This window comes from Melanostigma gelatinosum (genome assembly GCF_949748355.1).
Source record: "Melanostigma gelatinosum genome assembly, chromosome: 14".
Taxonomy (NCBI): Eukaryota; Metazoa; Chordata; class Actinopteri; order Perciformes; family Zoarcidae; genus Melanostigma; species Melanostigma gelatinosum.
Genome location: NC_136647.1, coordinates 24,760,642 through 24,778,446, shown reverse-complemented (window position 1 = coordinate 24,778,446; position 17,805 = coordinate 24,760,642). Strand labels below are relative to the sequence as shown.

The following is a 17,805-nucleotide window of genomic DNA, read 5'->3' as shown; positions in this document are numbered from 1 at the left end:
GTCGGAAGGCGTTCTGCAGGATTACGGTCAGAAGCTCCTTTTGAACATTTTACTAAAGGGTGATTTCAGATGAAATGTTCCATATGGAAAACACTGGACTCCGGACAGCACTTTGTATTCTCATTTGTGAAAATGTTGCATGACAAACCGCGGCTACACGTGATCCGTTATGGTGACAGCGCCAGTGAGACTAGAGTTCCTCAACATACTGTCCATAGCGGTCAATAAAGGTGCCAGCTTTTACAGTTTGACTCACAACAGCAGAAAGGTGGTGGTGGTCGTATTAAGCAGCCTGAGGGAAAGTCCTTGGATGAGTACTACAGTGTGGATACCAGACTTGAGACCAGGCCGGGTTCACACAAATATTTACAAACCATGTTCGGGTTGAGCCTACTTGACACGGTGCTTAAAGACCCTTTTTAGAGAAAATATGTTGTGGAAATGAATCTAGATCACACGTGTCAAACTCAAGGCCCGCCACGTCATTTTGTGTGGCCCGCGAATCTCCCAGCAAAAACAAAAAAACTAATTTTTTCCCTCTTTTTTTTGGAAAAATAATTAAAAGTTGGACTTGAAAATAAAAGTATCCCCATGGTCGAAATTATGAGATAGCATGTTGTCTGTGTACCGACATTGAAACTATCACAACAGGTGGACAGGAGAGGCAACAGCCCGTAAAGAGGTTTTCCAACGATTGAAAAAGATCGACAAATAATCCCAAAATGTCCACGAAGAGAGAAATTGATGCAGAGGGAAGAAAATGTAATGAAAGATGTGACATGTTTGTGCTTAAAGGAGAAAAACGTGTCTGTCTTCTGTGTTATGAGGCGTGTCGGTGATGAAGGATACAATTCACGTCGGCATTTTGACACCAAACACGGAGCTAAATTTAGCCTCCAAGAAAAACATCAAACTGTCCAAGAATTAAAAGGCAGACTGCAATCACAGCAGAATATATTCACACAGCTACAGCCCAGTGCATGCTGAAGGTATGTGAGCAGAGCTCCGACCAGATACAGACTTTTACAAATGTCAGTTTGTGAAGAAACACCATCGCAGACGAGTTGATGAACTAGCAGCAATCTAACAACACAGCTAGCTGAGAGACGAGCAGGTACTTGTGTTTGTAATGAACTGTTGATGAAAGCACAGACAACACGGATACATCATCTATCCATGTTCATCAGACCTGACTCTCAGTGAGCAGCTCTTGGATGTAGCTGCATGCACAGGACGACGACAGGGAGGAACATTAGTGATGCAGAGAGGTGAACAAACAGCTTTGAACAAAGTTAATGTCAGAACTTGTGTTTGATATTTGTCTTTGTTATTTTCTTTAATAGTTTGATCTTTGATAGAGTCATGTGGGTTTCTTAACCCTCAATTAAAATGATTTATGTTATAATCACAGAAATGTGTTTAAATATCATTTTTCATTTATATAACTGCATGTACAATATGTTTACACTTGAATAAACAATAATCAAATGCAGAGAGTTATTTAACAATATGTTAGGAGAAGTTAGTTATACAGTCTTACATTTACAACCGGCCCTTTGAGGGCGACCGTGATGCTGATGTGGCCCAGAGTGGAAATGAGTTTGACACCCCTGCTCTAGATGAATGATTTACTGTATGTGTTGGACTACTTCTTGTTCAGTGCTGGGGTTTTCTATTGACATGACTGTAACCATGGTAACAACTAATGGTGACTGACTGGTGGTCAGAGTGTTGCAGCTGAAGACGTAAATAACCAGTGAGAGCAGAAGATTTTTAGACCATATACACAGTAGGGATGGATGTTTGGCCCCGGAGAACAATGACACATTGCAACAAACAGGTATTAGAGGAATCCTTTGGAGTGTAAACTAGGGACGCACACATCCAATTTGTTCAATCCTGATACGATAGCTGAGCGGTGTGTACTGATGGGATACCAGTGTGTAATGCCTCCCTGGGACCATTCATTATGTGAAGGCAAGATCAGGCGTGCTACCTGTTCTCATCGCCAGGACAAACATCGGTGCTTTGTCACGCCTCTTGGATTCTGATACCGAGGCACAAGGCACGGTTCAGCATCTGTATGATACAAATGGGCAGAGAGCGGGTTGTTCCTTCGCTGTGTGTTTTATGTGCGCATGCGCCGTGTCATTTGTCGCTCTCCTCTGCTGTGCTGAAAGAGCGGAACCGCTGTGAGCCACTCACAAATAACGTTTTGTTCTTCGGATCCACTGCTTTGTTCTCACGAACCCGATTCACTCTCTAGCTTGTTCGGCTGTAGATCTCTTTCAATCGCCCTTTGAGCCGGAGAGAGGAGCAACCAACAATGCTACATCGGATACCCTTACGCTCCATCATCGGTTGGGTTGCCACCTGGGCTGGTTGGATATCACTGGTTGTCGTATCACAGTTCAGTCTATAGACTACTATAATAAGTACATCTTATGACTGGACCTTAATGATCTGCAGCTCAACATGTCTGCTTTGCTGTCCACTGTCCTTCACTAACAACTACATTGTGGCCCTTCTCAGGTACTAAATGCTGCTTTCAGGCACCCTTGGCTCGATGCTATGCAACAGCTTGTTCGCAACACGGAAAACACCGCTATTAGTAACGCAGGATATATGTCTAGATGAGCACAACAATATGTACGTTTTAATAAACAGGCTCAGCAGCAGAAGACCACACCGGGTGCCACAACTGTCAGCTAACAGGACACTGAGGCTCACCAACATGTGACAACAGAAGATTGGAAAAACGTTGCCTGGTCTGATGAGTCTCCATTTCAGCTGCCACATTCAGATGGTAGGGTCAGAATTTGGCGTAAACTACCTGAAAGCATGGATCCATCCTGCCTTGTACCAACGGTTCAGGCTGCTGGTGTAATGGTGGGGGGATATTTTCTTGGCACACTTTGGGCCTCTTGGTACCAACTGAGCATGGTTTAAACGCCACGCCTACCTGAGTGTTGTTGCTGACCATGTCCATCCCTTTATGACCACAGTGGACCATCTTCTGATGCTACCTCCAGCAGGATAGTGCACCATGTCACACAGCTCAGATCATCTCAAACTGCTTTCTTGAACATGACGATGAGTTCACTGTACTCCAATGGCCTCCACAGTCACCACATCTCAATCCAACAGAGCACCTTTGGGATGTGGTGGACCGGGAGGTTGGCTTCATGGATGTGCAGCAGACAAATCTGCAGCAACTGCGTGATGCTATCACGTCAATATGGAGCAAAATGTGAGGAATGTTTCAAACACCTTGTTGAATCTCTGCTACGAAGAATGAAGGCAGTTCTGAAGGCAAAAGGGGTCCAACCCGGTAATAGCAAGGTGTACCTAGTAAAGTGGCCGGTGAGTTTATATACATATATTACATTTAGCAGACGCTTTTATCCAAAGCGACTTGCAATTCAGATTCTACCACATTTATGGGGTTAGGTTTCTTGCTCAAGGACACATCGACATGCAACTAGCTGAGCCAGAGCCGGGGATCGAACCGCCGATCCTCTGATGGGAAGACGGCCCTGCTCTCCACTTAGCGACAGTTGCCACACACACGATAGTTGGCAGCCAGTTGGAAAATTCTCACAAATCGCTAAGCCCTAGTAGGACATTCAAAATGCTGGTTATTTGATTCATTTCGTTCACTGTCCAACAATCCTAGGACTTCCAAGAAGAGGGCTCATCAGTAACGGTTGCCAGGCTGCCATTTGGAGGAATTGGCAACCAATTCTTGGTCTTGGGTCGACATCATTACTTTTTAGTATCTTTTAACAAACAGGGAAACTAAAGAATGTGCACCCCAAAGTAAATCTATTTTTTACCATTTGCTCTATTAGTAATATTAAAATATTGCAGAGAGAGTCAGCACCAGGCTGAGGTTAAAAGTAAAACTAACCCGTCAACATCTCAAACCAGATGAACCTGAACTCAAAACAAGGGAAATGAGTGAGTTCTTGGGAGGCGAAGTAGCCCGACATCTTACTGTAGTTTGTGTTCTGCTGAAACAGACACGACAACAAGAGTTTTGTACAGTTACTGTAATAAAGCTTTCATTATTTTTGTCACTATTATTAAGCACACGTATTACTGCATTGTATCTACATTACTCAAATATAAGGAGACTAAAAATGGCAACCATATTTTCTGTCTCGGCAACCAAAAGCTGATGCCTGGCAACCACTTTTAAGCGTTAGTGTTGAGCCCTGAGGACTATGGAGGAGAGCAAAGCTATAAAATCACTCATGCTCAACTGATCTCATTTCGGATGTTTGCTGGATAGAAGCAAACAGGTGAGAGGTGAGCCCTACCATGGCTGCAGGGTTCCAGGTCGTAGAAGGAGCCGTCTTGGGTTGCCAGTTGTTTCCACCTGTCAGCTTCTTCTCACCAGGCTGACTCCAGTGAAGATCACTACAGAGGTCAAGTCAAAATGTTCGTCAAGTGACATTTAACTTCATATCCATGATACTGCACACTGAACACGAGTGCACTCACTTCTTTGCTGTGCCATTGCCAATTCCCAGATCTAAAGAGGACAGATGCAATGTAATGAATGCACAACCACCAATCAACACAAAGCAGAACATGTAGAAAGACTGATGTCATGTCCCTGTACTTGTTTTATGCTAATGTTATATAAATACAGATTTATTTTATATTTATTTCCATGTCATCATTTTATAGATATTCTCCTTTACTGCTAGGTACAACTTTCACCTCATCTAATAATCTGCTCATAGCACAATTAGTAGGAAAAAGGGAACTTACTGCCGACAAGGTTGGCAAGTGATGAGTCCAGGTCGCTGGACACAAGTTTGTGGGCCTGTTGACCATTCAGGGTCATGCCCAAACCCTGACTGGGTGAAGATGTCACTGTGGGTTTGAGGATGCCACCTAGAACATCTTAATCAAAAGGGGGCAGGACAAAAGGAAAGGAAGGGAGGCGAGGGGACGGTGAGAGGTTGGGGGGCCCAGGACACATGAGGACAGGTAATAACACAAACACAGGACAGCACATACATTGCACGCACACGCACACAGAGAGAGCATGTTGAGCGTGGATGAGGCAGGACAGCAGGGTTCACAGAAAAAAATAAACTCAATCAAGCCAAGACTGTGTGAGAGGAGAGTGTGTGTGTTGAGTCAACTCACCCAGTCATGCACACGCCATGCAAAAGCCAAGGCCCCAGAGTGTGTGTTTCAGCCCAGGACAAGGGAGGAGAGAACAGAAACGATGTGAGACGGTGAGCAGCTGGCAACCCAGTGAAGGTGAACAAACAGAGTGTGTTAGATGGTATACAATTACTAGGAGTCCTCAATCACACTCCAGTGACGGTGTATATTAAAATTAAGACTCATTTCTCGTCAATCACAATTTATTGCCATTTACAGTTACAGACGGCCAGTGTTTCCAGTAATGGGCTCATTTGTTAGGAATTACACCAATGAGTATTTAAAGAGATATTTAGATTAAAAAAAATAAAAATAAAATTTTTAAAAAACTCGAGATTAATTTCTCTAAATCCTAACCCAGGTGAAAAGAATAACAATAGTTTGTTTTATCAAGCGCTGAGCTTTTGTGATGTTTGACAAAGAACCATAAAGACCATCATAGCTGAAATGATTTCACCGGCCACAACACACAACAAAATCCTCATTTTCTGCACCTGTGCTAAGAATATGCTAAGAATAAATGTGTGGTGAGATGGTAGAAGCACATGACAATTGTGTGGATATTAAACAATAAGAAATACTCATGACCGCTGTCTGTGATGTGCTTAACAGGATTTTTCAGAATGAGCCAACTCCCACGTATGTCATTGTCTAATAGTTATGTACTGCACTAGAGTGCAAAATCTATTTCATGGTGATTAGGGACCTGTCATTGAGTCTGTGTCACCAAGAAATCAAAGGACCTGGTGAAATCAGTGAAGTATTTGGGATATGCTCAGAACATTCATAGTCCACATAAGCCACACAAACAAATCAAAGTCCAACACTTTGATTTTCCATAGCCTCAACATGATCCAGTGGACATGCACCTGTCCCCCAAGCCTTCAGGTGGCAGCAGAGGACATGAAGTCTGCTGGCTGCCAAGGGGCAATGGGGCTGTACAGTGCTGTGTATGTAGGACTACTCTTACCTGTAGCATCCAGGTTGTTAGCATTGACGTTGTTGCCAAATACTGAGTCAAAGTCGACGTTAAGGCCCCGAGGGTTCTGTGGCTGCTGGGGTGTTGGGGAGGCTGTAAACCCTGTTGAGGCAAAAAAGAAAATGAGCTCTCAGTATCCAAATATTGACAACACGATACCTCAGTTCCTCCCAATACACAAACAAAAGCAGGTAGAAAAACACCAACTCATCGGAAAATGTGGATAATGTGACTGGTTCTAAAAGAAAGTCTTCCAGTCTTTGTGGAAAAAACACAAAAGCATCCTGACCACTGTTGAAGGTTGATCCGTTGCAGAAGACCAAAGAGAAAGGTTGACAGGACACTTATACGGTCAGCATCTATCATCTTTCAAGGATAATGAAACTTCTTAGGGTTTGTGTCAAAACCTCAGTCTATTGTTGTCTATGTGAGCTCACACACCGGTGGTGTCTGGACACAGGTCCATGTGTGAGGGTACCGTTCCATTTCCCAGCGCCCTCACTCACCACTTTCACAACAGAAGGCAACATTTTGATCACATTTGCTCTTTAGATCAGCACATCCTGGTACCGCTGCGCCACTACTACTACTATCTGCACAGGCGACAAACGATCCAAAGCTACACGACAGTGTTGCATTTAAGGTAGATAATTACTTATGATCTTTAGTACACTCAAGTGATATTTATGTTGAGGGTCAGGCTACATCACACCACCAATACCTTTTAGTTTAAAACAAAAACTATATCCGTCCACACGGCGTCTCAGCATTGTTTTACGACTGATTTGAGTCCAGACTAACACACCTGAAAACTAATATCACATGACTATTCATGTAACTGGACAGTCGGGTGCCGGTGTAAACAGGAAGTAGATTGGTTGCTTAGTTACAGCAAATAAGACAGGTATTATAGTCTTTAATCATGAAAAGTCGTGCTTAATAGTTAAGATCTTCCTCTATAAACTCAAACTGACACATTTCGTGGAAAGTTTTGTTTTTCAAACTTAGTCACAATGCTGCAGGTCTTGATCTCTTTCTCCACCACATGACATCTCCTTCAAAATGAACACTTTTCTTTTCATCAGTGTTTTCTAGATTATGAGTCAATAAATGTAGTCTACACACATCTCAATCGTTTCCCCTCAGTAACGCCGTCCACACTAGGAAGTAAACCCGGAGAAATTTGTGTTTGAAGAATTCACCTCTATGAGTCTGTCCAGTCAGAGTCTAATGACTCTGGTCTCTCTGGACATTTCTCTTTTGGAGATCGTCCTATGATTTGACTTTCACATCTCAATAGTCCTGCTCTGCTCTCTGTATCCTCGTCTCTCCCCGTGTGTCACGGTGTGTGTACATCTCACTCAAGTCAGGAAACTTGTCAGAATACTCATATTTGATTGGCTGAGCTTCATCACGTGATGTGATTCACAACGCATTGGTCGGTGTTTTTCCTGCACTACTGAACAAGTGCCGTAAATGCTGGAATAATTCCGCTGCATAAAAAATGCCCTTCTAAATAAAATCACAACTTTTTTTTTTTTGTCAGGCAAAGGCCCACGACCCACTGAAAACGGGTCCGCGACCCACTGAAAACGGGTCCGCGACCCACTTTTGGGTCGCGACGCACCAGTTGAGAATCACTGCTTTAGATCACACATTTGTTTAATCAAACCCAGCTGTGGCTATGCTGCAAAAACACTGATGTCAATGTGCAAGGTCTCCCCAGCAGACGAAGACAAATAAGACACAAGTAGGAACATCTGGAACAGTAAGTGACTTCACCGTGATCAACCTGGGAATACCTACCTCTGAATAGACCAGCTACAGCAGGAGACTCGGACTGGAAGAGTGGAGTGGTGTAAGGGCTCGACCCACAGAAGGAGTCTGACACACAGCAGCAACAGCAGACGGGCAAAGAACCAGACACGGAAAGAGGAGGAAGGAAGAGTGGAGAAGATTATGAAGAGATGAGAGCAGAAAAAATACCGGAGTGAAAGAGCAGCAAGGAAGCCGAGCAACTGTGGGAATGGCTTTTTAATGGAGGGAAAACAAAAGTCAGGTTTTGCAGCACAAAAGCGGAGGAAGCCGGCACTCATCACATGTCTAGACTAAATACAAGGCAAACCCAGGGCAGCGCACGACTAGGGGCTGACCATAGAACAATGCAGGCTCACAACTAAAGGCTTGCAGGAAGCAGCGCGGGAGAGAGGAGGCATGTTCAGCAGGACGGCTCTACTCAGACACTGTCAGTCTAGTTCTACTCATGACCATTCACAAATGTCACAAAGGATCGCACTAAACTCATGTCAGCCATCCAGCCGCCAGACAGTCGTCTGTACCTGTCATAAATGTCTCTGTCTGCGCGGCAGAATCAAGATCAGATGCCAGGGAAGAGTTTGAGTCAAAGAAGGGATTGTAATGATCTGGAGGAAGACAAAAAGCCTGCTGGTAAAGATGGCCATTCTGCAACAAAGTCTTTTGGCCTTTGAAGTACAAACAGAAAGAGAGAAAGCAAATCAAAGATACAGCAGCCTTAATCAAAGAGTTAAGAGCTGAGGAACCTAGCCCGAATGTGGAAGAAAAACTAATACTTGGTGTGGGGCAGCATGCCAGATCTCTGATGAATAAGAGAAAAGAGTCAAGAAATGGTGTGATTTGTTACCCTAAACCACTTCAGGCATTTCCTCCCTCTTTTACTGCTCTGAAATATACTTCTATGTACTCGCACCGCACCCATTTTAAATAGAATTAAACCACCAGCCAGGTCGATGTTATGAGACTAATGGCAGCATTATACAGTACATTTCATCTACAAAATGAAATCTAGACTGTAAAAAAAGAGAGGATGCAGCAAAACAATCCCAAACACTTCATGGCTAGGTGTCCTAGAGGACAGGCTGTCACCGTCCAAGGACGCCATGGACAGGTGGACAGCATGGACAACAGGTAGTGTGAGGAAAGGGTTTGAGTTTGGAATAGATTCCTCCACAGCTTCTGCAGCAGAGGTGAAAGGATCTGAGTGAGCAGAGGGGGAGAAAAAAAGGATAAGGAAAAGAAGGAACGGAGAGATTATGGCGGAGAGGAGGGTGAGAAAATGGAAGAAGAGAAGTTTAAAAAGTGCATGCGAGATAGAGTGCAGGGGAGATGACAGTGACGCAGGTGAGAAGGCTTCAAACAGTGTTTAAGATATAGAGACAGGCTGAGATCATGCACACATTTCAGGTCTGACGAGCAGCTTTATCACGAGCACAGCGAGCAGTCCACCAGTCACCAGGTTAAGAGTCTTCATTATCACAACGGGCAGAGTCCACCGGTTAAGATATCCAAAGACAGCCGTGCTCACACGCAAATAGCTGTTTATGTTCACAAGTGTCAATTTGGGGAATGTTGCCGAACCCGTTTGTTACAGAAGGCAAAAGTGCAAACATGAACAAGCATTGCCAAGTCTATTTACTAACTAGCTCCTAAACTTGTATTATTACCTTTTTCATTGAAAATGTTGGTCTTTGTCAAGGATGAATGGGTCAAAATAGCATGTGCCTTATTGTGGGAAAGCTTTTAATATCATAAATAACACAAGTTACTTGAAATGAATAAGCATGAACTATGTGGCATAATTTAAAACTATACTTTGTCTGCGCACTAATATTGTAAATTACAGGCTGATCTGTACCATCCACAATATTTACATACCTTCTGACATGAAAAGCACACGTTATGAAGAGATCACTACCACTTGGCAAGTCAATATTATTCTCCTAAATTAAACTCCAAAAATTCAAGTCCAAATACAAACCATGCAACAACAAGTTCCATCGTGCCCTTAAGGTACAGTAATATGACACGGGCAAGCTAAGGGCTCAGCAGGCACTGAAATGGCTTTCAATTTTTATTATATTGCTATGTTTAATATTAAACAAAATAAATCTGACATGCAAATGTAGGAACGTTGTAGTGTCAGTTTGTGCTGTTCAACGGCTCAACACATGGCCCGGGAACAGAAACACAAGGTCCATGATTAACAGATTGTATTACCGATTGTGCCTGATAAATAATCATGTTTACTGCCGAGCTCTGTGACATATCCGTCCACCTCCACCTCACAGGGCGCTCACGCTGTCATTTGCATGAGTACAGAGGACATTCAAGTTATATGGCAAGTAGTTGATGTTTTACAGAAAAAGTAAAACTCCAGCTACAGTTCAAGATACACTGCCAACACCTCCCGAACATTAAACTGCCCATTACTAATACTAATGTTTTGTATCTGTTCTTCTGTATTCATATATACAACATTGAATCATTCTATTAACATACATTCGAAGGAATCATTCCACTGAATGCGTGTACTGTGAGGAATGTCTGAGAGACGTGTGTGCTAATGAGTATGTGACATGTATATGAGCTTGTGCATGTGGTAGCAGTGTGGACTGAAGAAGAGCGGCGCTCTCACCTCCCCATGTGTTGGTGGTGGACAGAGGGAGGGACTGCTGGAAAGCCGGCTGCAGGTCCAGCAGCTCATTGGCTGCCTTGGAGGTGCTGGTGGGAACGGGCAGAAAAACAAGGGCATGGAGGATAAATCAGTCACTCATTGACAAAACAGTAGGTTCAACATACAGTTGCCTTGAGAAGAAAGGTTGTGTCCTGAGCAATGCAGGGTAACCCAAAGATATCTTCTTCATTATTATTTCACTTTGCAAATACTAGTGTTAATACTGATGACAGTGTCATGTTACGTTGCTTCCCATTTGCATATTACACATATCTTTACATGTATTGCATGTTACGAGTACCGCTGCTGCAGCGCAGTTTCTATACAGGTATCAAAGTTGTATCTAATCATAGAGAGCTCAGAACCTGTGAAGTCCTTTTGAAACATTTTAGCCATCTACTTGAATTTAAAGCTACTATGGGGAACTTTCATTTTGTGTTGGCACAATGACGAGCATTAAGAATAACAAATAAATCTAGTTACTGATGAAGGTCATATAGACCAGAGGTCCCCAACCTTTTCTGCACCACGGACCGGTTCCGTGCCAGACAATATGTTCACGGACCGGTTCCGTGCCAGACAATATGTTCACGGACCGGTTCCGTGCCAGACAATATGTTCACGGACCGGTTCCGTGCCAGACAATATGTTCACGGACCGGTTCCGTGCCAGACAATATGTTCACGGACCGGTTCCGTGCCAGACAATATGTTCACGGACCGGTTCCGTGCCAGACAATATTTTCACGGACCGGTTCCGTGCCAGACAATATTTTCACGGACCGGTTCCGTGCCAGACAATATGTTCACGGACCGGTTCCGTGCCAGACAATATGTTCACGGACCGGTTCCGTGCCAGACAATATGTTCACGGACCGGTTCCGTGCCAGACAATATGTTCACGGACCGGTTCCGTGCCAGACAATATGTTCACGGACCGGTTCCGTGCCAGACAATATGTTCACGGACCGGTTCCGTGCCAGACAATATGTTCACGGACCGGTTCCGTGCCAGACAATATGTTCACGGACCGGTTCCGTGCCAGACAATATGTTCACGGACCGGTTCCGTGCCAGACAATATGTTCACGGACCGGTTCCATGCCAGACAATATGTTCACGGACCGGTTCCGTGCCAGACAATATGTTCACGGACCGGTTCCATGCCAGACAATATGTTCACGGACCGGTTCCGTGCCAGACAATATGTTCACGGACCGGTTCCGTGCCAGACAATATGTTCACGGACCGGTTCCGTGCCAGACAATATGTTCACGGACCGGTTCCGTGGCAGACAATATGTTCACGGACCGGTTCCGTGCCAGACAATATTTTCACGGACCAGTTCCATGCCAGACAATATGTTCACGGACCGGTTCCGTGCCAGACAATATGTTCACGGACCGGTTCCATGCCAGACAATATGTTCACGGACCGGTTCCGTGCCAGACAATATGTTCACGGACCGGTTCCATGCCAGACAATATGTTCACGGACCGGTTCCATGCCAGACAATATGTTCACGGACCGGTTCCGTGCCAGACAATATGTTCACGGACCGGTTCCGTGCCAGACAATATGTTCACGGACCGGTTCCGTGGCAGACAATATGTTCACGGACCGGTTCCGTGGCAGACAATATGTTCACGGACCGGTTCCGTGGCAGACAATATGTTCACGGACCGGCCTTCAAGGTGTGGCGGAAAAACACGACGAAATAAAATGATACGACCGGCATGAAAACAAATATGAAATGCATAAATACAACTCACAATAACACTGAATCAGTGGAGCCCTGAGCTTGTTTCTCTGCAACGAGACGGTCCATCTGGGTTAATGGGAGACAATGACACCCGAAGTCTGTTCCTTGTGTCCAGTCTCCTCCGTAATTTAGTTTTGATTGCTGTCACTGCAGAACATCCTGCTTCACAGAGAGGATGTGTGAAATGGAAGCAGGGTTTTTAGTGCTTTAGTGGTGATCTCAGGATATTCAGCCTTGATTTTAATCAAAACACCAGCAGAGTTGTTGTCTCAAACATACTTTTAAGGCCACCGTCATTTACAACCTCCAGCAGCTGATCGTCCTCTGTCGACACATATTCTGCAGAGCGGGCTTAGCGCGTCAGAATTACTCCTGATATTGTCTGTTAAATGAAGCTTTATTTTTCCTGGAAGTTGTAGCTCTTCTTGTCTCCTTAGCGGCCTTTCCCTCTTTGCAAAGAAGCTCTCCAAAGGTTATTTACTAATTTTCGCTAGTTTGCGGGCTTAACTTTTGAGGAAACGTATCACGTGACCGAGATGAGCGTCTTGACATGTCAAGAGGCACAGGCGGATGAAATTGCGAGAGAATCCAGTCATTTTTCAAAATAAAACTTCTTTCAGACTCTGATAATCAATAAAACGGAAATAATATAATATGTATTCTTTCTGTGCGGCCCGGTACCAAATGATCCACGGCCCCGTACCGGTCCGCGGCCCGGTGGTTGGGGACCACTGATATAGAGGCATCAGTATTAAATTGAGTCAGCTTCAAAACCAGTTCAAAGTTCATCACAGTAATTTAGCTGGGTCTGAAAAATAAATCTGGCATGATAAAAAAAAAAAACCAAATAGTGTGGAATGAATAAGGAATAAGCCCTGTGGCCTCACCTGTTGGTGGAGCTGGGGGTGGAGAATAGGTCAATGGCAGGGGCCGAGTCGATGGTCCCGCCCACCGTGGAGATAGGGGAGGAGTCTGTGGTTGCTGCGGAAGGATTCTTCTGGAGCTCTAACAGACGCTGCTCCTTCAATCATTAGGAGGACAGCGTTAAGCTAAATTCACACTACACATCAAGGAATGTAAACACACTTGCAGAAGTTAGCAGCGAACCAGCAGCAATGGAGAAAGGCAGCGAGTTGGGGAGACAACGAGGTCCGGGAGCTCCTCACTCTCCGAGCATTATTGTTTGGGATGCAAGTCGCTGCCCTACGCAAATGAGTGTATTTGGCTTCTGAGACCAACTGAGACCTGGATCACACCAGAAAACACCACCACACCTGCAGCTCTGTCAGAAGTGTACTCTCTCTCACACACTCCAGAGCTGCGAGACGGGTGGTGGTACTGGCCTGTCTTACTCCCTCTCTCCCCCCGTACTTCCACCACCTACCCACATGGTTTCTACCCGTAGTCATATCCGCTCCCTCTCACCCGCTGATCTTTCCTCTTCTGTTACCTCTGCTCTCCCTGACCCAGAATCATTCTCTCTGCTATCCCCTGATACTGCTGCTGATCTTCTCCTCCCCACCCTTTCCTCTTCTCAGGACAACCTCTGTCCCTTCACCTCCAGGCCTGCACGGCCAACCCCACCTGCCCCACGGCTGTCGGACTCAGTGCATACTGACAGACGGAGCCTAAGAGAGGCTGAGCGAAAATGGAGAAAAGGCAAACTCCCGGAGGACCTTCTTAACTTCTTTCCACTGCTAAAGCCGCTTTCTTCTGATCTAAAATCCTAACTTCTGCTTCCAATCCTAAAAAATAAAAAATAAAAAATAAATAAATAAAATTAAAAAAATTTGAAACTTTCACTTCACTTCTCCAACCCCCACCCCCTCCTCCTACTTCTTGCAAAGTGTCCCTGGAGCCAGATGTTTATGTTGCTGGTGAGAGGCTACAGGTAGTGGATTTGAAATATTTAGGAATTTTTATTGATTCTAATCTCCATTTTAAAAAGCAGATGTGACAAAGGTCTTAAAATTTAATCTCATGAATATTAGATATATAAGAAACAGTCTAACCATGCGGGCTGCGGAACTGTATTTGATTATGATTATCCCCCATCTGACCTACTGCTTAACCAGCTGGGCACAAGCCAGCAGCACAACATTACAATCGATTCATATTCTCCATAAATTCTCCAAATGTCCAATTTCACTTAATAAATTTGCCATTGTTGAGCATCTGAGCTGCAATATAGTAATTAAATACTCTTCCTACTGGCAGTAGGTAGTGCAATAATGACCTTGTTAATTGAAGTATAGGTTCTATAAGTTCTAACCCAGAGGAAAAGCAGAGTATGAGTGGTGGTCAAAAGACAGAAGAAACAGTGAGCTCGAGGCAATCCAGCGAAAGATATCTTTCGTTTGGATTTACTTTCACCGGGGATCTGACTGCACCGACTCCGTTATGCTTGGTGCGTGGGGAAAAGCTATCCAACAGTGCCATGGTCCCAAGCAAGCTTAAACGTCAAGGTGTCATTTTGTAACTTCTTTGGCTGTTGGTGTGCCGCGGGATCTTTTTAATGTAAAAAATGTACCACGGCTCAGAAAAGGTTGAAAAACACTGGTCTTCATGACATTCATTCATATAACGATTCATACCAAATGCGTGCAGGCCTGAAGAACACGAAGCTGAAATAAATGTGAGTGAGGAAAATGGACCTTTAGTGCTCTCAGGCGACTCTGCTCTTCCTCCAGGGCTGCCTGTTTTTCCCTCTCGTCCACTTTGGTGAAAGATATGCCAGTGTTGGCCAGGGAGGAGACCGCATTGGAGAGGGTGCTGGCCCTGAATCAACAGACAGACACAGAAATCAGTGACAAACCAAGAACCATCACAGAGCGGTTCAGAAACTACACTGAGGTTTGAACATATACATTTCACAACTGTTTGGTGCGCTTTTTGCTTTACATCTATGTGGTGTCAAAGTTGTCTTGTTTCTACTGTTTGTCTGTGAATTGTAACACAAATGAATAGTTGGACTGTGCATCTTAGCATCTTCCATGCTGAAAGAAACCTTGAAAATCAGTCCACAACCATCAAGCTTCTGAAGCAAAGCCCAGCCTCTGCTCGGACCAGATGAAGTGAAGCAGACCTACCTGCTGGCTGCTGTTGAGTCTTTGACTTTCTTTCCCTCTAAAGAGGCCAAGTGCTGCTCCAGGGCATCAAGCAGGCTACTGGGGGCCTAGTGTGAATGGCATTGATAAGCATTACGTTTCAGACTGAAGAAAGCCGAACACAAGAGTCCCTCTGAAGAAGGAAAAAACAACACTGAAGCATGCCAAGTTATTTCCATGAGTCCACAAACAGACACTCCCAAATATAGAGAACGAGAGAGAAAAGGTTCACATACTTACACAAACTGTAAACTGAAAACGGAGAGATAGAAAGAAGAGGAAAATAAAGGTGGCAGCAGTCAAGATGTTATAAAGAAAACCTCCGGGAGAAAGCTCTCCACTTCTGGCTTATCTGTTAGTTAAACTTCTACCAACTACATAATTAACAACAGAGCCTCTAAATAAGTATATTTTTGACACAATGCACCACTTCAGCAGGTCACTGTTTTATACAAGCTGGTTCCATCATATCACACCCTAAAACCCTTGATTCACACCTGTATTTGCTGTCGGCGTGCAAGGTGAGGGGGTAAGGGGGAGTGAGAGCTATAGAGGGCGCATACATTGCCTGCCTAGCATGCACAGCGCTTGGTGTTAAAACGCGTTAGGCCTGAAGCTGCAGGGGTTAGCAGCCTGTGAAAAAAATGATCTTAGCCACATTTAGCAAGTTGCATATCATGGAGGTCACTAAAGCACTCGAGTACACGTAATGACCTGCAGCTGAGAGCTTGCAAACAGATAGAGATATTACAGTGTGTCAATATACTTAATGCCGAAAATAAAATGTTGCGCGAGACTATATTCTTAAAGAGTTGACAACTTATCAAGTTACCAGGAGTTTGTACAATATTGCCGAGTTCTATGTCAGCTCTGAGACTCACTTGATGCACATTATGGTCCAACAGTGGTCCTAGAAGTGCTACTGAGCTACAGGATGAACTAAAACATAGAAATAAAATACCAACACATTTCATCACCACTGTAGTTGACTGCTTACAATAACTATACGCTATGTAGTCATCTAGAGATCTGAGTAGTGGCTAAAGCAATCATAAGCTCCTCAGACATTTGAAACGGTCCGTTCACCCAAACAAGATTTGCAAGCTGATAGTTTTGGCGTTATGTCTGGAGGTCTTGAGATGTTTAGAAAAAAAACTTTAGCTGGTACCCAAATTCAATAGATGTGAGTGGAGCTTTGTTTGAAAAACGTAAACATTTTGATCAACTACAAATGCAGCACAAACTAAATTCCACTCACCTCCAGTAGATTGCAGATGCAAGCTAATTCTCAGTGGTCTATACCTTAAGAGCTCAGCACATGCAACAGAAACTACAGGCCTGGCTGGATGACAGTTAGCTTAAACGACCTCTGACCCTTTAACATATCGATGTAATAGCTGTGGTGTTTCACTAATACTACCACATTACATAGGGGACGGACTCACTTAAAGCAGGTGCTCCTGCACATTGACAGTATCCTTGAAGTCATTATTGACATTATTCAGTAATGATGTGATCCGAAAAACACATATTATCAATTAATACCCCCATTTGGCCATTGTCCTGTTTTAAGTTAAGCAAAGCCGGTGAAGAGATGAGCGGTGTAAAGTTACGGCAAGTTGGTCAAAGTAATTGCAAGGAATCCAAATGGTCATCTTTAGATTTGCTTACCTGTGACAGATCTGGGATGTCTCCTCGATCAATTCCGACTTGCTGCAGGAAGAGAACAAAGACCATCATAGTCTGATAGAAAAAAAACAGCCATTTCCTCTACATCCGGGGTCCTTTCTTACCTCTGCAACTTTGAGGAACTCTGAGATTCTAGTCATTCGTGTCAGGAATTTCTTGTAGCTGTCGAGTCCTTCTTTGCACTGGACTTTCTTCATGTCAAAGTATTTCTCTGTTAAGCGAAGGAGACAGAAAGATGATGACAAACACCATCATGATTTCCCTTACTCTCCTTTGACGTTTTTAAGTTCATATACATGTTCATTACAGTACACAAGTCATAGTCTTATGGGTACAGTATCTCCACACACACATCATTTAACAGGTGTCAGCAGACACCATAAATGCTGCTAAATTCCATCTTAAGATTTGTTGTTAGATTTGCATGGTTCATATTGAAGTTCTATCACATGATCATGAGCATTGAGGACTACTCTACAACTAGTGTGATCCATTATGTCGTAGCAGTCTTTTAGTTTAGTTTCATTAGTTCGCATCAGTCCCCTAAAGTCTCTTTGGATTAAGCTTGTTGGAGGTCTGCAGTTCTAGGAACCC

The 17,805-nt window shown here is 44.0% G+C and overlaps 1 protein-coding gene across 8 annotated transcripts in view; it reads right to left on the bottom strand.

The window, feature by feature from the left end:
• The window catches only part of picalma (phosphatidylinositol binding clathrin assembly protein a), a 40,341-nt gene that overhangs the window by 4,690 nt on the left and 17,846 nt on the right, over positions 1 to 17,805 (bottom strand). For 2 of the 8 annotated variants that reach the window (XM_079283722.1, XM_079283723.1), the window contains exons 8-20: positions 17,316 to 17,422; positions 17,194 to 17,235; positions 15,505 to 15,590; positions 15,070 to 15,193; positions 13,303 to 13,436; positions 10,617 to 10,702; positions 9,068 to 9,178; positions 8,503 to 8,586; positions 7,970 to 8,047; positions 6,155 to 6,265; positions 4,780 to 4,914; positions 4,507 to 4,537; positions 4,323 to 4,422 (exon numbers count right to left, since the gene is read on the bottom strand). In XM_079283722.1, the coding sequence (XP_079139848.1) occupies positions 4,323 to 4,422; positions 4,507 to 4,537; positions 4,780 to 4,914; positions 6,155 to 6,265; positions 7,970 to 8,047; positions 8,503 to 8,586; positions 9,068 to 9,178; positions 10,617 to 10,702; positions 13,303 to 13,436; positions 15,070 to 15,193; positions 15,505 to 15,590; positions 17,194 to 17,235; positions 17,316 to 17,422 (1,229 nt within the window). The remainder of the gene's footprint in view (positions 1 to 4,322; positions 4,423 to 4,506; positions 4,538 to 4,779; positions 4,915 to 6,154; positions 6,266 to 7,969; positions 8,048 to 8,502; positions 8,587 to 9,067; positions 9,179 to 10,616; positions 10,703 to 13,302; positions 13,437 to 15,069; positions 15,194 to 15,504; positions 15,591 to 17,193; positions 17,236 to 17,315; positions 17,423 to 17,805) is intronic. The other 6 variants (XM_079283725.1, XM_079283726.1, XM_079283724.1 and 3 more) reach the window with 6 other exon arrangements.